This window comes from Hemitrygon akajei, chromosome 3, assembly GCF_048418815.1.
Source record: "Hemitrygon akajei chromosome 3, sHemAka1.3, whole genome shotgun sequence".
NCBI lineage: Eukaryota > Metazoa > Chordata > Chondrichthyes > Myliobatiformes > Dasyatidae > Hemitrygon > Hemitrygon akajei.
Window position 1 is genome coordinate 54504049 of NC_133126.1, and position 25984 is coordinate 54530032.

General features: G+C 39.2%; 1 protein-coding gene across 5 annotated transcripts in view; it reads left to right on the forward strand.

The window, feature by feature from the left end:
- Positions 1–24955, forward strand: part of arid4a (AT-rich interactive domain 4A) — a 124903-nt gene extending 99948 nt beyond the window's left edge. For 4 of the 5 annotated variants that reach the window (XM_073039932.1, XM_073039931.1, XM_073039933.1 and 1 more), the window contains 10 exons: positions 229–500; positions 1126–1410; positions 8486–8570; positions 9326–9530; positions 9962–10024; positions 13433–14566; positions 16036–16140; positions 16236–16439; positions 21248–21394; positions 23055–24955. In XM_073039932.1, coding sequence (XP_072896033.1) covers positions 229–500; positions 1126–1410; positions 8486–8570; positions 9326–9530; positions 9962–10024; positions 13433–14566; positions 16036–16140; positions 16236–16439; positions 21248–21394; positions 23055–23158 — 2604 coding nt within the window. In that variant the 3' untranslated portion in view covers positions 23159–24955. The remainder of the gene's footprint in view (positions 1–228; positions 501–1125; positions 1411–8485; positions 8571–9325; positions 9531–9961; positions 10025–13432; positions 14567–16035; positions 16141–16235; positions 16440–21247; positions 21395–23054) is intronic. The other variant, XM_073039930.1, reaches the window with a different exon arrangement.
- The last annotated feature ends 1029 nt before the right edge of the window (positions 24956–25984 follow it).

A 25984-nucleotide genomic window follows, 5' to 3' on the forward strand; every position in this document is an offset into this window, starting at 1 on the left:
AGTGTAATATTTATTTTAAGGGTGAATTAAAAGTGTCATGGAATACTGATACAGCAACAGTTTGGCAAGTCTGTTGTTAAAAGGATTGTGGAACTTGCCACAAAATAGTGAAGTAGGTTTATTCATTAAATTTCTGTTGAAATGTACCAGTAAGTTACAAAATTGACTTTTCATTTTATGAATTGGTGAATTAATTGTATTGAATTTTAATAAACTACTCACCTTTAGGGCCGAAGGAGAAATACTACACCTGCTAAAAAAGAAATCAAAGAACCGACTAAGGAAGAAATGTTGAATGAGGAAAACAATAAAGAAAATAAAGACTCTAAGGAAGACTTGAAAAAACAAGAGAAAGAAATGGATGCAGCACAGCAGAAAAGTACATCCACGTCCAAAAATAGAGCAGAGAAGAATAAGAAAGATGAACCTGAGAAGAAATCTGAGGAAAGAGAGGAAGATAATGAAGACAGGGAAGAAGACCATGGGAATAGACAAGACAAGTATGTGTCACATTAAATCTTGTTCTTTTGCAATTTAAATGTAAATATATGTGTTTATGGGGAAGTATACTTTGTTCAAAAGATTATTTTTAAAGTGCTTTGTTCAGAGGTAGTATTCAAGAAAATATGAGCTACTTGTGTATTTGTAAAATATAATCTTGTTGCTTAAATTTTCTTGCACACCTACTGGAAGTGGACAAGAACTTTTTTAAACTTAAAGGCTGTTGTGAATGATCTTAAAACTAAAAACTTTGGTCTTTTTGTTGCCTTTCACAAGGTAAGGATGCCCAAAAACATTTCCCTCGCCTCGAGTTTCTCCTTCTGTGCAGGGATATGTGGCAAACAATTTGCTCACAGCACAATCTTTTAAAGCAAGGTAACTGACTAATAAATCTGTCATGGCATTGGTCAAGAAATATGATAGGATGCAAACAAATTCGCGGCAGTCCATCAGCCTGAGATCTTCCACGTTCTCTGAATAAACCTGCGTTCTTTGATGCTGAGCCAATTGTTTTGCAGAACAGTAGCACGTGTAATAATTTTATGATTGTGGAGATCTACAAATACATTTGGCAAATGTGCAAAGTCACATTTTTGTTCATAATTTTCTCCCTTTTTCATTAAGTAGAGAAGCAGATGAAAATAAAAAAGATGGCGATGATGATGAGGAGGAAGATGGGGACGAGGAGGAAGATGACAATGAAGGAGAGGAGGAAGAGGAGGAAGAAGAAGAAGAGGAGGAAGATGAAGAGGAAGATAATGAATTTGAACGATTCCCTTCTGGAACAAAAGTTAAAGTAAAATATGGGCGTGGGAAAAATCAGAAAATCTATGAAGCCAATATTAGAAATTCTGAAGTTGACGACGGGGAGGTGGTCTATTTGGTGCATTACTATGGTTGGAATACAAGGTAATATAACTGGTTAAAAAGTTATTACAATTAATTTATTTCTATATTGTTACATTAAGGACTAAGTGGAAATTTTCTTAAAACACAACATTGGTCTCTGTTTTAAAACTTACTTGGTTAACCTATAAATATCTCTGCTGCTATTATGGAGCTTGTAGAAGTATGGCCAGAAATTGAATTACCAGCAAATTTACTTTGAAGGTTATGTCTGTGCTTTTTCCCCCTCGTATGAAAACTCTGAAGTCTCTAATGATAGAAAGTGAAAGGAAAAATAAACAACTTAATATCCTGGGGAAGTTATGAACAAATGTCAGAAAGCTTCCAGATCTTTTTTTTAAATGTATAAAATTAAATGGAAAGCCTTAAAATGAATCCACGTTATTTGCCATATAAGATGCAGTAAAAAGAATCACCCAGTGTGGCATTTCTGTGGGCAAAAACACCTTATTAATGAGAGAGGTCAGAGGAGAATGGCCAGGAGTGGTTCAAGCTGACAGGAGGTACCTAATAATGTGGTCACTGAATGTTTATTACAAATGTCACCCCAAACAAATTAATAGAATTGGGGCAAACACACTGGCTTGGACGGAGCATTGACACTGGATGGAAAGCAAATTGTGGACTTGAGATTTTTCTGGTCTTGACTTGTGAAGGACTGCAGGGTCTGGTGCTTTGGTTCCATCTATTCTCAATCAATATTAACTATTTTGCTGAGATGACCAAATGTCATATTTTCAATTTTCCTGATGATGCTAACTAGATGAGATTACAAGTCCAGAGGAGTATGTGAAGAAACTACAGGTCATATGAACAAGCAGAGTGTGTGGCCAAGATATGGCAGATAGAATATAACGTGGAAAAATGTGAGGTGATCGTCTTTAGAATTGGAATTCAATCCTGATCAGAATCATGTTTATTATCACTGACGTACTGTGCAATTTGTTGTATTGTGCAAGACATAGAAGTTACTATAAGTTGCCCAAAAGAAGTGCAAAAGAGGAATAACAAGGTAGTGTTCATGGATTCATGGACCATTCAGAATCAGAAATTTGATGGCTGGGAGGAAGAAACTGTTCTTAAGAAGTTGAATGTGGGTTTTCATGTTCCTTTACCTCTTCCCTGATTGTAGGGGAATGTCCTGGATAGTTGGGTCCTTTAATTATGGGTATTGCCTTTTTGAGGCACTGCCCCTTGAAGATGTTCTTGATGGTGGTGAGGCTTGTGCCCATGCTAGAAATGGCTAGGTCTAAGACCTTCTGCAAACTCTTTTGATCTTGCACAATGGTATTTCTATACCAGCCAGTGATCCAACCAGTCAGAATGCTTTCCTCTGTAGAAATTTGCAAGAGTCTTTGATCTGTCATAAGTCTTCAAATTCATAAGGAATTAGTGTACCTGCCATGCCTTTTTCATGATTGCCTCAGTGTGGAGAAAGAATAGGTCAACATGATAGATCATCATAATAGAATATCATCACCCAGGATAGATCCGCTGGCATGTTGATGCCCATAAACTTGCAGCTGACCTTTCCCAACTTGTGTTCTTCCAACTTCTCTTTCCTGAACTCTGTGTACAGTCCCCCGGTTTTGCTGTTGTTGAGTGTGAGTTGTTGTGATACTTTTGAACAAGCTGATCTATCTCACTTCTGTATGCCTCCTGTTGGGCTTGAAATTCTGCCCTGTGTTCGTTTAGGAAGAGAGACAACTTACACCGGAATATTACAAAACGTGGCTTTATTGCAGAATTCGTAACTGGCACAGCGAATCCACGGAGTCGCTGGAGAAGGCGTTCTGTTTTCCCCTTACAATCTGCTCTTATTTATACCCCTTTTCCCCCCAGCACAACTCCCCGTTACATATTAGGTAATATCGGGCACTTGTGTCCATCTTATTGGCCTGCAGCCATATGCTCACGAGTTACCTGTTTCTTTTGTTTACTGAATCGCGTGACACTAGTAGTTTCGATGTAGCGGGGTCCCCAGTTTCGCTCCCCCTCCCTCGCATTCCAGCCTCCTAACATTATGTGTGTTACGTGAGCCACTCCTGACCTGTAATGGCAGTCCCGAATTAACCCCAACACTCCCTCCCTTGGCCTCCCAGAGGCCACATCCCCACATCCCTTACAATCTTTTCCGCGGCTGCCGGGATCAGGCAGAGAGGTGAGCGTCCCCCGGCACTCTTTGGCGTGTCCTCCCTATTTGCTTATCCTGATTTGTCCGACCTAGGGTCACAAAATATGGGTAGGGGTTCCCTAAACATCCGCAATTTTTACAAGTAGCATGCAACATTTCAGAAAACTTATTCAAGAACAGATTCACAATCCCCCCCTTGCCATGGTCCATTTCAGTCCGTGTCCTCCCATAGCGCGTCCGCTTTCCGGGAGGGCCGTGTCCTCCCCTTCCACCGGGAACAAGGGTGCCTGGTACGCCGGTGGAGGTCCATTCTTTCCAGTCAAGGCTCGATCTATAGTCCGGATGACTAGGGTCCTAATACAGGGTATGCAACAACAACCACACGTGATAAAGATAGCAATTTAAATAGACAGTCCTAGAGCCGACTGTCCCAGAAACGCTCCCCACTTGCCAGAGGTCTTATTTAGCCAGTAGAAAATGATGCCAGTTATTGTCCCCCTCCCTTCTTACCTTTTAATGCCCTGTTGGAGACCTCGGCGACAGGGTATGGACCATGCCACCGTTTTCTGTTCCAGGTGAGCTTCCCCGGGCCTCGGAGGAACACTTCCACTCCTACCTTGATGGTGTCCGACCCCTGCGGCTGCTCACTGTTAGATTATTGAACTCGCACAGTTATCAATTTTACCATATTTCTAAAAACTCTCATATACTCTGTTACTCAACACACCAATGTCTGAGTTTTGGTAACTCGAAATTGAAGTGCTCCATGGCTCCCTAGTACACAGAGAGGATCAAATGTGGGACGGTCGCCTTTCAAAACCTGACCTTCGCGTGGGAGATTTCTCCTCTTAACAACCAGTCTAAGGTAGGCGCCGTCAGTATCCCTGTGTACTACGGTGTCCCGCGACTTAATTCTCCTCACTCCTGAGACTTTTATGCCCATCGTGGGCGGCGGGTACCCTCACTCAGAAGACTTTTCCACGGGCGGAGAATCTTCCTAAAAACAGATAAGAGTTAGTACTTACCAGTCACGATTCTGCACCGGGAATGATCTCTCCCAGGGTAATTTGGGGTTGGTGAGGGTCCGTCAGCAGACAAGATCTAACTCAGTGATTTAACTACCTAGTGGAAGTCTTTGATATAACAGGCACTTCCTGACCTTAGTCGAGCTTGCGGCCGCAAGTTGTCTGCCGTCGGACCCGCCAGCCTGTGTTGTCTCTCCCTCCCCACGTCGGGGTCACCAAATGTTGGGCTTGAAATTCTGCCCTGTGTTCGTTTAGGAAGAGAGACAACTTACACCGGAATATTACAAAACGTGGCTTTATTGCAGAATTCGTAACTGGCACAGCGAATCCACGGAGTCGCTGGAGAAGGCGTTCTGTTTTCCCCTTACAATCTGCTCTTATTTATACCCCTTTTCCCCCCAGCACAACTCCCCGTTACATATTAGGTAATATCGGGCACTTGTGTCCATCTTATTGGCCTGCAGCCATATGCTCACGAGTTACCTGTTTCTTTTGTTTACTGAATCGCGTGACACTAGTAGTTTCGATGTAGCGGGGTCCCCAGTTTCGCTCCCCCTCCCTCGCATTCCAGCCTCCTAACATTATGTGTGTTACGTGAGCCACTCCTGACCTGTAATGGCAGTCCCGAATTAACCCCAACACTCCTTATCATCATTTGTGATTCTGCTAACACCAGTGGTATCATTGATGAATTTATAGGTAGTGTTTGAGCTGTGCCTAGCCACACAGTTATGAGTGCAGACAGAGTATAGCAGTGGGCTGGCTAAGCATGCATTCTTGATGTGCACCTGTATTGATTGTCAATAAGGAGATCTTACAATTGATCCATGTTGGCTGTGGTCTCTCGAAGAGGAGGTCGATGATCCAGTTGCTCAGGGGCCCTGGTTTTAAAACTTTTAAATTAGTACTGAGGAGATGATGGTGTTGAACGCAGATCTGTAATCAGTACAACACCTTGATGATGAATATATGCTGTTATCTAGGTGCTGAGTGGAGGGCCAGTGAGACTGCATCCACTGTGGACTTGTTGTAGCAGAGCCAAACTGCAGTGGGTTCAGGTTCTTGCTGAGGCTGGAATAAATTCTGGCCATTACCCAGCCCCTCAATGCATGTCATCACAGTTGATGTGATTGCTACTGGTCAGTAGTTGTTCATGCAGTGCGCCCTGCACTTCTTGGGCATCGGCATGATGGATGTCCTTTGAAGCAGATGAGAACCTCCTGATTGCAACAGTGAGAGGTTGAACATGGCCTTTAACACACTCAGCCAGTTGATTGGCACAGGGTTTCAGCACACAGCCAAGTATACTATCAGGACCTGATCCCTTTGTAAGGGTTCACCCTTTTGAAGGATGTCCTGACGTCAGCCTTGAGACAGAGATTACAGGATTTCCAGAAGCTTGGGAATTTGCACAGATGTAGTATTATTCTCCCTTTCAAAGTGTGCATGAAAGGTTTTAAGCTATGAGGAAGTGAAGGATCACTGTAATTTATGCTGTTAGGTTTGCTCTTATAGGAAGTAAAGGCGTGCACCCCTGCCCCAGCTGTTATACACTCCTTTGTGTCTAATTTCACATGGAATTGCCTTTTTGTTCTCATGATGACCTTCCATAGGTTGTCCCTGGACTCCCTTCAAGGTTTTGCATCACTTGTGAACACCAGAGATCTGGCCCTTGACAGAATGCGAATATCCTGGTTCATCCAGGGCTTCTAGTTTGGGAAGATCTCTGTGTTCTCAAAGACACACACTTATCCATGTGGGTCTTGATGAAGTGACATACTCGTTCAAATCTGAAGATGCATCAATTCCTGCTGAATTGTTCCAATCCACCGATTCAAAGCAGTCTTGTAAATGCTTAGAAACACAAAGGATTCTGTTGATGCTGGGAATCTGGAAGAGATCAGCAGGTCAGGCAGCATCTATGGAGGAAAATACAGTCAAAATTATTATTTTGCCATGTTATTGGCAGGTTTGGCACCATTATGACTTTTTATTTGATCATAATTCTTTTCACATGCTATGTCATGGCTTTTGAGTAATGAAAATGCACACAATGCATCAGCAAGTGCATCTTGGCAGTAATATAGTTTTATATTCCATTTGCATCATTTTGATCTTGTGTGTGTTCCTTGACATGGCTATTAGCCAAGTTCTTTAAGGTGCATTACCAAGTATGAAGCTGAGATGTTGAAATAGGTCTTCTACTTCTATTCTTGCAGCAGTTATTGTTTGCCAGTAGACTAATAGCACTGAAGTCTCAAGTTCACAATCTTAACTTCAAAAATTCAATACTTGAAACTTTGAGTTTGGATCAGTGTCTGAATGAGTATATTTTAATTTAAGTAGGTAATACAAATCCAGCAATATTGCATTCAGCCTGAGTGTTGAACTGCAACCTGTCAAATTTAATTGAAGCACAGCTTTCAATTTAACAACTGCCACTTAGGTAGCAGATTATATCTTAAAACTATTCATTTTTTAGAAGTGGTCTTAGATGAACAGCTACTAAATTTAAGCAGCTTTTACCTACAGTCACAGCACAACATGTAAACTATCATATTTTTTATTTTTTAAATTTCATTTTTATTTGTCTTGCCTCTTTAGAATCTGGAAAAGGTCAATCACATTTGTGTAATCTTTTGCTGAATACATATTGGACTGATCCCGTAGATATTGGAATGATCTAAACAAAATGCTGGAGGAAATCAGCAGACCAGGCAACATCTATGGAAAAGAGTATAGTTGATGTTTCAGGCCAAGACCCTTCATCAGGTTGAATGTACTCTTCCATAGATGCTGCCTGACCTGCCGAGTTCCTCCAGTATTTTGTGTGTGTTGCTTAGATTTCCAGCAACTGTGGAATTCATCTTGTTTGATATTGGAGTGAAGGTTTTCAGTGTAATTATTTATTGAGATTAGATGGAAGTTGTAAGTTGCAAATGTGTGGATTGGAACCTCAAATTCTGAAGCTGGAAATCTGTTACTTGCAATAAATTGAATCTGACCAAGATTTGAATATTCTCAAATCCTCCAGCACATATTCTAACAGCGTGGTTCTTTAAAATGTGACTGTCCATATCTGAAATACATGAAAGCTTAAACAGCATAATGGAGTTTTAAAATGAGTTTTCCAGATCTTTCTCACTTAGAAAGTTACATTCTGGCTAGCTTACAGAAAACTTTGTTTTGCCTGACCTGAGGCTTTTGACTTCTAACATTGTCAATTTCTGAGCTGATATTCCTTTCCAATCATTTTGCACTGCTTAAATCTCTTTACTGCATCTATATGTCAAATGTACAAACATCTGAACTGTTCTGTGTTTCTTCCTACACAGACTAAAATGAATGTATTTGTCATGCTTAGTAAGAATTGCAATGCATATGATTTGTAGTGCATCAGCATCTTGAAAGGTGGATATTGTGAATAGGTGAGCAAACAAAAAAAAGGGATTCAAAACAAAAAGAGAAGTTGAACTCAAATTTATTACAAAAGCATTTAAGTGAAGCCAAATGTATTCAGATAACAAAATCTTTTCACATATAAAGTGGATCAGAAAAAAAACCATAAAAAAACCACTGACCAGAAAGGATAGTTTTGATGTCTCTTATTTCTTTTTACCTTGGAGTCCATGACAGATTATTATTTCAATGCTGCTGTTCTATTTCTCTTGTGATTCTAAGTGGCTTTTTTTTGCTTGTATTAAGAAATTGCTTGTTCGTTATTTGTCCCTGTTGGTGTAAAACCATTTTTTATGTTTAGTTTTAGTTTATTCTAGTTTCTTCCTTCGAATTTATTTACATTAAATGTGAAAATATAATTTAAATGGTTAGATGTAATCACTTCTAAGTATTAGTCTTAATAATTGTATTAATCTTAATTGTATGGTTCTGAAAGTTTAATGTACCTTTTAACATTCAGGTATGATGAATGGGTAAAGGGTGATCGAATTATCTGGCCTTCAGAAAGAGGTGCTCCAAAGGGGAAGCACAGAAGAAAATTGAAGGTAAATCGTATTCTAATACAACCATGTGATCTAATTCTGACGAAGGGTCTCGGCCCGAAACGTTGACAGCGCTTCTCCCTATAGATGCTGCCTGGCCTGCTGTGTTCCACCAGCATTTTGTGTGTGTTGTTGTTTGAATTTCCAGCATCTGCAGATTTCCTCGTGTTTGGCCTAATTCTGTGCTGCATTATGAAGAATATTTATATGTGTTGACAAAAGGAAGTAAATTAATGTCGCTACATGTTCAATGGGTGTTGTTGTTAGCAATACAAAACAATATATTTTTACTGTGTTGAATTATCTTGGCCTTTCTTCTCTGAGAATTTACAAAATCAATCCTTCTGGCCCATTCTGTGCTTCAGTTAGATGAGGAGCTGAAAGGAGCTTGCACTCCATTTATCTCAGCTATTATATAATTATAAAATATAGTTTTGCAAGTTCACTTCAAAATAGATATTAAATGTAACCTATTCTAAGTGTTGAAAATAGCACTTTCAGCAGTTGGAGCAGGAGACTGGGTTTTTCCCATTGTGATTTGGCTTGTGTTCAGTTGACCATTTTTTAACTTGTCATATTCCCTTCCCATACGTCTCTGCCTTCCTTTAGATACTGATTAAAATTAATTTCCATGACCAAGATTTTCCTTAGCTGTTTTAATTTTTTTGTAGCTCATTATTATATTTAAGTTGACAACTCTTCTCTGACACATCTTGAAATGTCTTATTACACAGAAAAATCCATTTGCTTATTTGCAGAGTAAACAGGATCGTGAAAAGGATGAAAAAAAAGATGATGATAAGCAAAGTAAATCAAAACGTGGTCGTCCTAGTTTGAAATCCACACCAACTGCCAATTCTCAGCGGAGTTTATCCAGGACTCCAGGCACCGAGGGGAAAGGTGGAACCAGAAGTGTGCGGAGTAATGCATCTGAATCTTCACCTCTTCTGAATGGAGTGGAAGGTATAAATTATTAAGTGGCAGTCTACCCTCTAAAACTTTCAGTTGTCTTGTGTTTATCTTGTGTATCATTACTCAATATCTAATTGGAAATTGCAGTGTAAGTAAGCTGATGGAGGTAGCAGTAATTGTATTATATACTTCAAATTCCATTTTACCACCTCCTTCCCCCACCTTGTAAATTGGTTCAATGTCATAAACAATTGGGTAAAACTCTACAGATGCAAATAGTCATTATTTGTTTCATTGTTGGTCTTCTTGACAAACTGCTATCAATTAATAATGTTCAACCTTCAAATGTTCTTAAATAGATTTTGTATGATGCTTTTCAACTGGCAAAGACAAATGTGTGTAGTTTTTTTTGTGTATGAAAACATTCAAAATAGATTAATTATATTTTTCTAATTGTTTGTTTTGATGTCTGCTTTCTCCAGGTCTTCCTCGAAGGCGCACCAGGCGTAGTTCTGGAATATATGATTCAGACAAAGCATCAAATGGTACACATAATTATTTATTAACTTAAAATCTTTTGTGATTTGTATTTTAAATCAACAGTCAACTCACTTCCTACTTTTTTTTATTTGCTGGTACTCATTTTTACGAACTTGCCTCATTTATTCACTGTTCTGGAAATTGTGGCTGTGTTGCCATTTGGTGAAATTATGGGTGATCTGTATCTTAACGCCATCCACTTCCCTTGGGTCCATTCCATGGTGTACTAAAATCCAGCAGAAACTATGTATCATAGTCCAGCAGAAATCTGTTGATCGCTGATCTGAGCTACCGTTCAATGCCTATTTTTAATGAAGAGAGGGGAAGAAATGTTGTACTTATGAATAATCTGGCTCTAATTTTTAAGGCTGTGTATTATGTTCTGAAATCCTGAGGTTTGCTGATGCATTATGTGCTCAGAGGCAGCCCTTATTTTAATACTTTTGCTGATGTCCACAGTATTAACAGTTTGAAAATCACATGTGGCCTGAACATTGAGACTGAGGATTGGCAGAATTAGTTCCTTTGTAATAACAGTGTATTGTCCCTTGGGTGCAGTATCCATAAAAGTGAGCAGTTAATTAGCTTATTGAAATTTTACGTTCTCATCATGAAATTGTTAGCTTACTTACACTGCAGCTTCTAATTAGAGACATGCATCTGGAACCAGTGTTTAATTTACATGGCTGATGTATAATGAAAAGTTATATCTTTCGAAAGCAATCAGAGGAACGCTTGTTTCATCTTCAGTAAGGCAAGAGATGAATTTTGTGAATTTATCGGACTGAAATATTTATCCATATTTAAGTTTGCTGATAACACCACTGCTGTTGGCCAAATCAGCGTATAGGAAGGGGATGGAAAATTTGGCTGAATGGTGCCACAGAAACAACCGCTCACTCAATGTCAGCAAGACTAAGGAGCTGATTATTGACTTTAGAAGGAGGAAACCGAAGGCCCATGTGCCAGTCCTCATCGTGGGATCAGAGATGGAGAGGGTCAGCAACTTTAAATTACTCAGTGTTATCATTTCAGGGATCTGTCTTGGGTCCAGCAAGTAAGTGCCACTATGAAGAAGGCACCTCTACTTCCTTAAGAAAAGAAGTTTGCGAAGCTTTAACGTGAAATCTAAAACTTTGACAAACTTCTTTAGATGTGTGGTGGAGAGTATATTGACTGGTTGCATCATGGCCTGGTATGGAAACACCAATGCTCTTGAATGGTAAGTACTACAGAAAGTAGTGGATACGGTCCAGTTTGTCATGGGTAAAGCTTTCTCCACCAATGAGCACATCTACATGGAGGACTGTCACAGGAAAACAGCATCCATCATCAAAGACCTCCACCATCCAGGTTTTCTCTTCTCACTAGTCCCAGCTGGAGGGAGATATAGGAGCCTCACGACCCACACCTCCAGGTTGAAGAATAGTAATTACCCCTTACCCATCAGGCTGTTGAACCAGAGGGTGTAAGTTCACTCATGTTCTCTTGCCCCATTACTGGACTGTTCCCATTACCTGTGGACTCATTTCAAGGTTCTTCATCTCATGTTCTGAATATTTATTATTTATTTTCTTCTGTATTTGCACAGTTTGTTGCCTTTTGCACGTTGGTTGTTTGTCCATCCTGTTGGGTGTGGTCTTCCATTAATTCTGTTGCATTTCTTGGATTTACTGTGTGTGCCCACAAACAAGTGAATCTTCGGGTTGTGTATGGTGACATACATGTACTTTGATAATAAATTTGCTTTGAACTTTGATTGGACATGGCTAGAATGGCTGAAGTGGTTTCGTATTAATATACCTCATTAATTGACATAAGTTTGAAAAACTTAGTAAAGTATAACTTGTTCATTTCAAAGCAAACAACAGTAAGGCTTCAGGTGGAGCTGATCTGTGGAAAGAGAAAAATTGAAGTTTTGTTGGCACAGACCAAGTGGTAGTTTTGATCTTTTCCTTCGCCAATAGCATAGCAATATGTAGAGCACCTTACACAAAGCTGCATGTTTGACAGTTAGCTTAATATTGTTCATACAAGCATTCTCATTCTGTCAGTTTCACTTGTATTATTACCAATTAATTTAGTTCTTGTGCCAGTGGTTGTTACCCAGTGAAATGTCTAGTCTTCAGATAGTCTCTTACATTCTCCCGATTGTTAGTGTGTAATGCCTTCATCAAAGCAAACAGTATAGCAAGATTTTAAATTAAGGGTCAAGCGTTTGTCATCTTGGTAGATAAAAAGAGTTCCCCACACTATTTTTGGGCTGGGGTTGGGTGTGGGATTGATGGTTTGGTTTTATTATTGTCATGTGTACTAAGATACAGTGAAAAGCTTGTCCTGCATACTATTTTGTACAGATCAAATCATTACACAGTGCGTAGAGCTAGGATAGGGTAAAACAATGCTGAAAAAAGTGTAAAAGTGCAGTGCAGATAAATGATTAAGTGCAAGCTCATAACAAGGTCAAGAGTCCATCTTACGTACAAGAGGTCCATTCAGAAGTCTGTTACCAGTGGGATAGAAGCTGGTAGAATGTGCTTTCAGGCTTTTGTATCTTCTGCCCAATGGAAGGAGAGAATGAGAAGAGAGAATGTTTGGGATGGATGGGGTCTTCAATTATGCTGGCTGCTGGACTGAGTCAGTGGGAGGTAAAGATAGAGACCATTGAGAGGAGGATGGTCCCATGATGTGCTGAATTGTGTCCATAACTTCCCGTATTTCTTGAGGATATGTGCAGTTGCATTACCAAGAGGTTATGCATCTAGACAGTATCCTTTCTATGGGGCATTCTTTGGAAAATAAGTCAAGATCAATGGGAACATGCAAATTTCTTTAGTGTCTTGAAGAAATAGAAAGCTGGTGAGCTTTCTTGGTTATGACATCAGCGTGGTTGAACCAGGACAGGCTATTGGTAATGTTCACGGCTAGAAAGATGTAGCTCTCAACCTCAGTACTGTTGAAGTAGACAGAATCATGTGCACCATGTCACTAACCTCCTTATCTTCTTCCTGTACTCTATGATTCGTCGTGACTTGAGATGCAGCCAGCTACAGAGGTATCATCTGCAAACTTGCAGATGGAGTTGGAGCAGAATCTGGCCACGCAGTCATTAGTGTGCAGGGAGTAGAGTAGGGGTTTGACTGTTGTTTACTGTCAATGATAAAATGAAACAAAGATCTATTTCTGGCAGCTTTTCAGATTTTATCATGAACTAGTGTGACCACCATGCTCTATGACTTGCTTTTAAAAACCTTTTTGGTTTTGTGCACAAACTCAATTTAAAAAAGTTCTATCATGTGTCTTTGCACGTTTCCTAGATTGGATTTTTAAGATGTATTTAGATGTATATGATCATCAATTTTAGGTTTTCATTCTCAATATAACATTGGAAATCATTATTTGTTTTATTACAGGGTCTACCAACTCATCGGATGAAAGTGAATTGGAAGCCTCAGCAAGTAAATCTGTGAAAGAAGAAGGTGCTTCCATAAAAGATGAAGAGGAGAAACCAGAGGGGAAGAGACTCAAAGATAGTTGTTTGCAAGAAGCTAAAGAATTACCATGTGACGATGATGTGAAAACAGTGACTGTGAAGCAGGAGACAGAAAATACACAACCTACAAGCAATGATGAGATAGTGGTATTTCAAATTGAAGATGTACGTAAAGACTTGATAGAGAGGTCTCCAAAAGGCAAGGGAAGAAGAACTAGAACTCGAGATAATTATTCAGAAAATAACAAGCCTGTTCTTGCTAATCACACAGAAGCAACTACTGAGAGTGAACTAAATATGGAAAAATTGGTAAGCTTAGAGGACAACCAGCTAGCAACCCCTAGTGCACCTGAAGAAGAAATTCCAATTACAGATACTGCATTGTCAAATGAAGTTGTAGATGATGAGAAGAAACCAGGGAAGAGAAAATCTCCAGAACAGTTAACACCTGATAAGAGGCTTCGGAGGGATAGTGAAGATGAAATGCAAACTGCAAAAGAGGAAGATACTGAGAAAAAAGAGCTTTTTGGCAGTGAATGTAAGGAATATAAAATGATTGAAAGGTTAGAACTTGAAAATGGTGATGTTTCTCCATCAAACATTGCTACAGGCATGTGCATAAAACAAGAATTGGAAGCTCCCTGTTTAGAAATTGAAGAGGATATTTCATTGAAAACTGATGAAGATACAATGCCACCGATTGGGCCTGAAGCTTTAGTTTGCCATGAGGTAGATTTGGATGACTTGGATGAGAAAGAAAAAAGCAGTAGTGAAGATATAGGTGCAGGAAATTCAAGATCCAATTCTCCTGAATTAGTTATTGCAGTTGTGTCTACATCAATGCAGCAGGTTTTGCCAATTGCATCACCCGCACCTGTTCATCAAGATGAAGTTCGCAGCGTCAAAAGTGAAAGTGATATTACTATTGAAGTGGACAGTGTTGCTGGTGAATCACAGGAAGGATTATGTGAGAGTGAGTCTGTCAACGGGTTTGATGCCAGTACGAGCTCAAGCAGCAGTGTCACAGTACAAGAAGCTGAGAACAAGGATAAAGGTAGGGAATTATAAATACGCTACATTATTAATTGAAGATCAAACTGAAAGAAATTATATTTTGGGTTGTGTGTCTTGTCTTTTAGAAGGTACATTTTATTCTGGTTTCATTAATTCATATGATTTTTTGAATGAGCAAATGACTTGCACAGAAGCTTATGCCTTAAAATCTTAAGAGGATCTTCTTTGCAGAATATTCTGAATTTTCACTTCTTCCCACGAATAAGTTTGACTTTAATGATGCTCAATATGCTTTTGTCTTGATGCTTATTAATTTATTTTCATTGAAATCTTATAAATTTATTGTTTTTTTGTTGTTATATCTGAAGTATTTTTCTTCCTGCTTTGTATTTGTATAATTAATCTGGGGTATCTAGTATATACACTAGCTTTAAGGGTTTATCATGCAGTGAGAGATTTTGAAGCAAAATTATTAATCCCTGCAGGATCAGATGGCAACTCGAAGCGATAATGTATTATATAAAGGAGACAAAAACCTTTGGGAGTTTTAGAACCACAGCAAAACCATTAGATTTTAGAAAACAACTAAATAAGAATGACATGTTAAGCAGAGCTAAGAAGCATGGAGATGATGCTTTTACATGGTTAGGGTTTGAACAAAATAGTAATGATTTGATTTCTATCAGATGTATTAGGAACTATTGAAGATGAAGTTGAATTTTGGTTCAAATGCCAACCAAAGTTTGGTTGTAAAGTTCACTGTGTTTACAAAGTTAATGAAGGGATTATGTTCTTTTTAAAGAAAAAGTTTTGTTGGCTGAAAAGATCATGAGAGGTGCAGCTAAACTCTGTGGGGTTGCATTCCAGAAATTACAGAGTCTCAAAAACTGTCAGTACCAAAATCATGTATTGTGTTATAACTCTGGTGCTTCAGTCGTTGACACTAGCTGACAGCTGCCATGGATCATGAGTTAAGTCAGACTCTATTCTGTAAGGCTGTAGAAGATGAAAACCACACATTTTGAAAGGGATAAATATTCAAGCTGAAACTCAAAATTTATTCATCCACTTGCCATTATTGTTCCATGGACATACATAAGTGCTTAAGGGTCACCCCTCCTCTCCTCGCCCCATTTTCTTCTGGTCATCTTGTCAAAAAGACCTCAATTTTGCAAGTTTTCACACACTTATTTTTGAAAGCATTCCCTAAAATAAATCCTCCATTGTGAATTTGTTAATAAAATGTTAATTTTCTGGAGAAATCTGTAATTCCTTCCTCTTGTACACAGTCTAAATGGAAGTGTAACTTTTTGAAAAGTTTAAGAATGAATTTCATTTCCTAAGCTCTTTCTGAAAGAACCTGGTGTTTTATTTATGGATGTGAACATGTAGGATGTATATGAAACCAATAAGCTACTATGAATGATAACTATAATCATTACTCAGTGATGTGAACATGCTGTAGTGTTATAGATTACTTTTACATTCAAATGTTTCAATTACATATAGGTCAGAAAAGAATAAGCGATAGCAATAATGGGACACCAGCAAAGAAACAAAAGCGTAGCCATAAACGGTCAAATGTATCCAGTAAAAGTGAAAAGAATGGAACTGGTAAGTTTTGAAGCTGGAACTTAGCAAATTGTAAGCTGTTTTATTAAGATGTTTTTAATCATAATAATAATAATAATAATAATATTTTTTTGAAGGCAACAGCAGTGACAGTGAAGACCTACCAGTCACAGACAACTCCAATAAATGCACTCCAGTGAAGACTTCAAATAAGTCTCAAAAATTTGGCAGGTCCCCTTCAAGGTTGATTTCTCCCAACAATAAAGATGGCGATAAAGATAAAGAGAAAGATGGAAATGATAGTACGTCACCCAGGACCTATAAATGGAGTTTCCAGCTTGGTAAGAAAAACATTATTTTGTAGTCCAGATTAATCTTAATTTATTTTAGCCTCAGTTGTTTTGAATGCAGTAGCTTCACTTGATGTACCCAAAGGCCTAATTTGCCTATCATTTCTAATTGATGTAAGAGGATTAAAAAGTGATACATCTTTCAAGAGATTCATTTTTTAAGACTTTTATGGCCATTTACAGTTCCTGTTTGTAGTGGTTGCATTGTTCACTGTAATTTAACTGCTCTCTTGAAGCTGCTTTAGCTGCTATGTTGAATGGAATTTCGTAAGCTAGCGAAAAATTTGTGGTTGTAATCTAATTATTAAATTAAATGATAATTTATGGAATCTAATTAGAATAAGAAATCTTGACCAGAAAATTTTGCTTGAGAAATAATTTTCTCAGCAAGGTCACTCCTCTGTGGTGGAAGATCTAACATAGCAATGATTCTCAAGTCTTCTGTTGTATTTGTATAATATGAAATTTGCCGAACACTGTTCAATGCATTTGTAAATGACTAAGGATAAGCAGACCAGCTTAACTGACTTCCCCCAAGGCAACATCCCCAGCATTAAGGCCATAGTTGTACTCAGCCTGCTCTGTTGCACAGGCCATGTTGTACAACATTAGACTCTTGAAACAGATACAGGCAGGCAACTCCTGTATTACAGCTGTTTGAGAAAGGGAAATTCACCCTTACAGAATTCACAAATCACTACCCATAAATCTGAGGTATGGAATAACATTTTCTCTCATGGAAATTATGTGGAATGTACATAAATGAACACAAAACATTTCTTGACGTATGAGCAGATGATGCAGATCATTTTCAAGTAACATGGAGGTTTCCTCTACTCTGGTTAGAGCGGCATCATGGGAAGAGATGACCAGATGCTTAGAGGAAAAGGTTCAAGATATGCTCAAAATCTCTGTGAAAAGCTGCAGCATCCCAACAGGCTCTCCCGGCTCTTGACTGCTCAAATTGTACAAAGGGCTATTGGGATGGAATTGAGAACCTCTATCCCATCTATTGGGAGCACACAGTTACCCTGCATAAATGGTGGAACGAGAGCTCCATTTATAAGCGACTCATCTGTATGTCCTTTTAGGCACTTTCTTTCCTATGTATAGAAGAGTCTGTGATTCGTGCTTTGACTTCATCAGTCATCTCAGATCTCATAAAAACTGGAGTGAAAGCAAGGTATCCTAAGGTTTCTAAGGACAGTCTAAGAAGGAGGAGGTTAAAATAATGTAAAAGCAGATGGCTGGTGGATTTGGCAATATGAGGTACTCACCTGCTTCAAACAGACTTCAGCTCCAAAGGGATCTTACCACTAAACATATCTTTACCTCTCTTCCCTACCCCCTAGGATCATTGCTCCCTCTGAGATTCCCTTGTCCTTTCATCCCTCCCCAGTGATATCCCTCCTGTTATTTATCCCTGCTAGCTGTCTAAGTGCCACACCTCCATTCAGGGCCCCAGGCAACACCTCCTGCGAATCTGCTGGAGTTGTCTATTGTGTCCAGTGCTCCTGATGCGGCCACCGCTACAATGGTGAGACATGTTGTAACTTGGGGGGGGGGGGGGGGGGAAGGGGCACTTCACTGTGCCCCTCCTCACCATCCATCACAAGCAGGACTCCCCAGTGGTCAAACATTTTAATTCTGATTCCCATTCTCATTCTGATGTGTTGGTCTGTGGCCTCCTCTTGTGCCAGGATAAGGCCACCTTCAGGTTGGAGAAGCAACTCCTTATATTCCATTTAGGTACCTGCAACATAATGGCATGAAAATTCATTTTTCCTTCCAGTAATCACATTTCCCTCCCCCCCTCCTCTATTCCCCAGTCTTCTCACCTTTTACCTCTTCTCACCTGCCTATTACTTTCTACTGGGTCCCCTCCTCCTTCCTTTTCGCCCTCGGTCTACTCTCCTCTTCTATCAGATCTCTTCTTCTCCAGCTCTTGACCTTTCCCACCAGCCTTCACATCACCTTCCCGCTAGCCTCCTCCCACTCCCCCCCCCCCCCCCCCCCCCCCCCGCCATCTATTTATTTTGGCATCTACCCCCTTCCTTCTCAGTCTGGAACAAGGGTCTCGGCTGGAAATGTCGAATAGGAGCAGGAGTAGGCCATCTGGCCCATCGAGCCTGCTCTGCCATTCGGTAAGATCATGGCTGGTCTAGCCCTGGACTCATCTCCACCTACCCGCCTTTTCCACATACTGCTTAATTCCCCTACTATGGAAAAATCTATCCAACTTTGTCTTAAATATATTTATTGACGTAGCCTCCGCTGCTTCATTGGGCAGAGAATTTGATAGATTTACCACTCTCTGGGAAAACAAGTTCCTCCTCATCTCCGTTCTTAATCTGCTGCCCCGCATCTTGAGGCTATGTCCCCTTGTTCAGTTCCATAGATGCTGTCTGACCTGCTGAGTTCCTCCAGCATTTTGTTTGTGTTGCTTTGGATTTCCAGCATCTCAGACTTTCTCAAATCAATTATACCAGTGGCTAAGAAGAATATGGTAACCTCCAGTAGCACTTACATCCACTGTGATGAAGTGCTTTGAGTGATAGGTGATGAAACATGAATTCCTGCCTGAGAAGCAACTCAGGTCCACTCCAGTTACCTACCATCACAACAGGTCCATAGCAGATGCCATTTCATTGGCTTCTTCACTCACCCTTGGAACATTTGGACAGCAAAAATGCATACATCAGGATGCCCTTTATTATTACAACTTGGCGTTCAATATTATCATCCCCTCAAAGCAAATCAATAAGTTTCAAGACTTTGTCCTCAATGCCTCCTTGTGCAATTGGATTCTCAATGTCCTCACTTGCAAAACCTAATCAGTTTGGATTGGCAACAACATTTCTTCCACAATCTCCATCAGCACAGGTGTGCTGCATGGTTGTGTGTTTAGTCCCCTGCTCTAATTGCTTAATACTTATATATGTGAGACTAAACACAGCTACAGTGTCCTATTTAAGTTTGCTGTTGACACCACTGTCATTAGCCAAATCAAAAGTGGAGACAAATCAGCATATAGGAGGGAGATTGAAAAGCTAGCTGAGTGGTGCCACACAAGAACCTCTCACTCAATGTCAGCAAGACCAAGAAGCTAATTATTGACTATGCGGGGAGAAAACCGGAGATCCATGAGCCAGTGATCATTGGGGGAATCAGAGGTGGAGAGGGTCAGCAACTTTAAATTTGTCAGTTTTATCATTTCAGAGGATCTGTCCTAGGTCTAGCACATAAGTGCCATTATGAAGAAAGCATTGCAACACCTTTACTTCCTTATGAAACTCCTTTTTGCTGGGCATCTCTTGGGATGCAGCTCGTTAGTCTCTCACTATCAGCCATTAGCCATAGGGGTGAGAAAACCACCTTCCCTAGACTCTGTCCATCTAGGGTCAATGTGACTTGGGTCCCACCAGAACCAGGAAGCTGAGATGTCTCACTCACTTGAACCCTGATCTGTATGACTACTGTGTAACTGCTGCCTGCATGCAATTGCCCGTCAGCAAGAAATAAAAGATTGTACACTGCATACAATTATAAAGAAAGTATATTTATGAACGTTAGCTTAACCGTTATTAAAGAAGAAAGAAAAAAAGAAAAGGGCCCATCATAATTACAACAGTTGAATGTGCCGAAGTTGATGCTCAGATTTCTCAAAAGCTGATATGTCTGGTGTACTCACAGTGCAGACTCCTGTTCACTGATCACCGCTAGGATTTCCACTCTTGGATTCCATTGAATACAGTATTCCCATTGGCCGGTTCTCTCGAGCTTCTTCTCTCTCCATGTCCCACCGAACAGGACTTTGACCACCCCCCACCCCTTCAATGTCCACAACAAAAATACCTCTGCCCAGCGTTCTCTTGAACCTTCTCCCAATTCCACCATCCTGACTGGATGATATGACATTCCTAAGCATCAACATCATAACCCCTTATCTTTAACGGTAACCCTAACACTACCAGCAGAACACACTGCTTCTACAGAAAACCATTAAATGAAACACCTTACAACATTAGCAGTAAAATCTGTAGATGTGTATATTGACTGTTTGCATTACAGCCTGGAATGGAACCACCAGTGCCCTTGAATAGAAAATCCTACAAAGAGTAGTGAATACGACCCAGTCTATCATGGGTAAAACCCTCCCCACCATTGAGCACATCTACACAGAGGTGATGCTGCATCCATCATCAAGGACCCCCGTCACCTAGGCCATGCTCTGTTCTCACTCTTGAACCAGAGGAATTCAAATTCACTTGTCCTATCACTGAATTATTCCCATAATCTATGGACTCACTTTCAAAGACTTTTCATCTCATGTTCTCAATATTTATTGCTATTGTTTTGTTTTCCTTTGTATTTGCACAGTTGGTTGTCTTCTGCACATTGGTTATTTGTCAGCCCTGTTGGATGCAGTCTTCTAATGATTCTATTGTGTTGCTTGGATCTACTCTGTATGCCTGCAAGAAAACAAATCTCAGGGTTTCATATGGTGGCATGCATGTACTCCACAATAAATTTACTATGAACTTTATGATGGTTAGTACAAGTTGTCTAATGTGGACAGAGTCAATGATATGGATGGGTTAGTAGGTTAATTGGTCACATGGATGTAATTGGGCACTGTGGGCTCATTGGGCTGGAAGGGCCTGTTACTATGCTATATCTCTAAGCAATAAAGTTAAATGCATAATGCACATTCTATTTGAGATTGTTGACTTGTTTATTTATCACAGTGTAGTAGTGTATTTTATTTATGTGCATAAATTTAATATTTTTTTCCTCAGCTGATCTTAATAATCTGACAAGTGCTGAACGGATAGCTTTCCTACAGGACAAGCTACAGGAGATCAGAAAATACTATATGTCTTTGAAATCGGAGGTAGCATCCATAGATAGGAGAAGAAAGCGATTAAAAAAGAAAGAGAGAGAAGGTAATGATTAACATGATTGATCCTCTTAACATCTTTGATAACAATGTTTATGATTCATTCTGCTTTTGAATAGGAGTAGGCCATCAAGCTCTATCAAATCTTCAACATTGTTCAGTATGGCTGAATGATATTTCAAACCCACAAATATTTATTATGCTTCCCTTGATACCCTGAGCCAATTAATTTTTCAATCTTTTCAATTTTGAAAATTTCTCTTCACCCAGATTGTTTTAGGGTTTGATGTTCCAGATTTTAGATTGTTACTTTTTGTGTGGAAAAAGTACTCCCAAACTTTTATCATCAAGTTAATCCTCTTATAATTCAAACAATTCTATTAGAGTTAATTTTCCTTAGTTGCAGGTGTGTGGCGTGTAAAGTAAATTAATATGAATTTGATTTAAAATGTAACTCTATAAAATTCCGGGTTCACTATGGTAAGTTTGCATTACAATCCTTACTAGGCCAATCTATCCTGTCTTGAGTACAGAACCAAACTAAATGCAGGAGTCCAGGTCGGGTCAGGCCATCGTCATGTGCAATTGAGGCATCATATTATCCCCTATATAATTTCTAGAAATAAAGGCTATTTTTCATTAATGCACTTTGCGTACATATGATAGGTTTTAATAGCCTGTGCACTGAAGGTCAAAGCTGTTCTATTTCAATCTTTAGTTAGCTTATTGCTGTTATTTCTTTGTTCAATGTGGTTGTCCTTGTATACTTCAAGAATTCCAAGTGTCAGTTTTGTACATTTCCTTATCGAGTTTTCCTTCATTTAGCTCTGCAGTTATTTTGTTTTCTAAGTTGCATTTAAATGTGGCTTACATTTATTCCTTCCATCATGTTTTTATTATGTATGAATGATGAACCCCTTTAGAAAGTTGAGTGGTTCACTTCTGGAAGACGGTATAGAATATAAGAGTAGGGATGTGATGTTGAGGCTTTATAAGGCACTCGTGAGACCACGCCTAGAGTATTGTGTGCAGTTTTGGGCTCCTTATTTTAGAAAAGATATACTGACATTGGAGAGCGTTCAGAGAAGATTCACGAGAATGATTCCAGGAATGAAAGGGTTACCTTATGAAGAATGTCTGGCAGCTCTTGGGCTGTATTCCCTGGAGTTCTGGACAACGGGGGGTGGGGGGGGGGGGGGGATCTCATAGAAACATTCTGAATGCTAAAAGACCTGAACAGATTAGATATGGCAACGTTACTTCCCATGGTAGGGGAGTCCAGGACAAGGGGGCATGACTTCAGGATTGAAGGACGTCCATTTAGAACAGAAATTACTTTAGACAGAGAGTGGTAAATCTGTAGAATTTGTTGCCATGAGCAGCTTGGAGGCCAAGTCATTGGGTGCATTTAAGGCAGAGATAGATAGGTTCTTGATTGGCCCGGGCATCAAATGGTATGGGCAGGAGGCGGGGAGTGGAGATGACTGGAAGAATTGGATCAGCCCATGATTGAATGGTGGAGGTGACGCAATGGGCTGAATGGCATGCTTCTGCTCCTTTCTCTTATGGTATTACATTAAACCATTTTGCCTAGTAAGGTTGAAGATCTTGCAATGAGCATCAGTATTAACTGAAGATTGTACTGACATTTCCAAAATATGTTACAGATTTTTTTTTACTAATTTTTGTTCTCTTCTATTATCCAGTTACACTTGCAGCTCCAGGTACATCCTCAGCTTCTTCAGAAACTGGAATGAGTCCCACTTCCTCTTCACCAGCCCAAAACAGTGTGGCAGTAGAATGCAGGTGATGATGCGCCCCCATACCCTTCCCTATCCCTTTCCCAGCAGCCTGCTGCCATGACACAAGTGCTAAATACCCTGGAACATTAGCATAGGAAGCACTCAGCTGATTGGACTTGAGCATTATCAGTAGGATTCAAACAAAAGTTTCCCACTCTGCCTGGTTAACTTCCAGTTCCTTTAGCACTGCAAAGCACGAAGTTGAATGTAATTTGGAGATGAGACATGCTTCACTGATGACTACTGTCCACTCTATTACATGAAATGGCACTTTGTGGAAGACTCTTGGTGATTGAATAAAATGAATGTGACCACCTTCCTCTGAAGACACTCACAGAACAATAACTGCAATTGAAAAAATAGCTTTGTTGGTAATGGAACAGATGGAGCCTAGCCCAGTCAGCTCAGTTCATATGTTGGGTTAATAGTTCCAGTTCAGTCTTAGTTGTGGGAGCATTAGCTATCTTGAACTGCCAAAGTACACGGTGAGCAGAGTGCCCTATTTTGTGTAATTTGGAAATGGGACAAAATAGATTGTTGCAGGAAATTTAGTGTATTGAAAACTGATACTGTAATGAAAAAGTCTTCCGCTATATTGCTGTTGGATTTTGAGCACAGTTATGCAAATGAGATTTCTTATTTAAGTTTTGTAATGTTTACAGTCATCGGAGAAGTTGGTTTTCAGTAGACTAATTTCTGTAGCAAGACTATTTTGTCTCTTTTTATATGTAATTGCAGAGTTTTATTTTATTACAAAAAAAGTTTCAAATATATCACAACAATGAAGTTATTTAACAAAAAATTTCTAGACCTGAAAAGAGTTTTGTGTAAAATAAAAAAATGTATTATCTTGCAACTTGTGAAGTATATTTATTCAGACAAGGCAATGGACATAATACTTGTATTTTTTATGTATTTTTAAAACAAGAAAGAAAGATATTTTCAGACTTGGTTCGGTTTTCCAGGTTTGTTTGCTTTAATTTACGAGATGTTACAAACCTTGAATTATAATTTCAGTCATTTCAAAAGCAGGTTCGTGTTCCTGAATTACGTATCCTGTAGAGTCCAGTTGGCTAGCTTTGTGGTCACACTGCCTAATGGTAAAATGTATTATTTGCCCTGTAAAACAAAGTTGGTTGGTCCAACCTTTAAATCTATGCCAAGTTGTCTACTATCTTCAATTCAATTACAATGTATGGGAAAAACAAATGTAGCACAACTACTACAAGGAGTGACAGTTACCATTAGGTGGCTGTGTTGTATTTCCAGATCATGGACAAGGCCATGGTGTCTCCATTGCATAATTTGTATATATTAACTCTTCCAGAACCATGTATTTAAAGATACAGTTTGCACATATATTGTGTACAGATGTGATTATTTTATCAATTTTTATCCACACGTACTGTACATTGTAAGGAATTGGTGTCCCTTCCCAATGTTTAATATACTGTAGAGTAATAGTGTGAATGCTCTAGACTGTTTGTATATTATGATACTGTGGTTCAGAACAGCAGTGGGCCTGAGATGGATTGTAATAGTATTCCATAGAACTGCTAACAAATCAATGTCCATTCATTTTATGTTTGAGATTTTTTTTTGTATTTCTTGACAGCGTGGAGTTGTAGTAGTTATTACAATGGATTTTTTTTCTTCCACATGTAACGGAAGAGAATAATTTGACAATGGCTTAACTTTCTAAAAGCAGAGCATTTTTTTCCTCTCCACTTGCAAAACTGGTGTATTGTAATGTGAAATAAAATGGAGCTCAGTACAGAATTTAATAAAGGCCAAGTTTTAAGAAACTGCTTTGAATTTATTGTCAAGTTTTCTGCATGATCCACTACTTCTTAGCTGAGAGTGGTCTAGCAGTCTGTTTCCAAAGCCTTCACCTTTTCTGCTTTCTCTGATCAGAAATTGTTTTGCAACAATTCAAGTGGCATTGGTTACTCCACTGTTAATAATGAATCAATTGTGATCAAGATGAATGTCATTTAGGAGTATGGCACAAATGAACAATTTGACAACTTTGAAAAGAAAGTAATTCTTATAATTCAAATATTTCTAGCTTCTGTAAGTTTGTCCAACACTCCTATCTCATTTACAGCAATGGTAGTTTTTCCTTCCTTGAATGCAATTTGATCTATCAAACAATAGTAAATCCCCCCTTTTCTCCCTCTTTCTCTGTGATCAATATTTATGCTAATGTTAATTTGGCTTTGACTTGGTGTCCACATTCTTTGTAAAATTAAGTATCCTGGATATGACACGCAAAATACTGGAAGAACTCAGCAGGTCAAGCAGCGTCTATGGAAAGGAATAAGGAGTTGATGCTTTGGGCAGAGACTCTTCATCAGAATGCATTTTGGATATTGCTATGTAAGGTACACATATAAATTTTGTTGGGTTTAGTTCAATACATTTACCAAAAAATTACAAGCATTGGATATGTATGTGCTGTAGTTTGTTGTTCTGAATAATTGTTCCAATTGACATTAAGTAGCTTGGTGGAAACATTTTTTTCAATATTTGCAGAGTGGTGAGGGTAAGGTGAAGGTTCTAACTGATACTCATAAGTGGGAATTCTTCCAATTATCTCATCCTAACATGAAACACCATTTTGCAATGATATTTAAGATACTATAGGAGAAAAATAATTTCTCCAGCTAGTTGCAAAACTATTCCGCAAAAGATGGTTGCAATCCTGGCTGCAAAAGGAGGGGGGGTTGGGCATGTGCATCCCAGTGCTATAGAAACACTAACAAAAGCTCTAAAGATCACATTCCTGGGCGAGGAAGGATCTTCAATGATGGACTACTCCTGGGGACAATTTG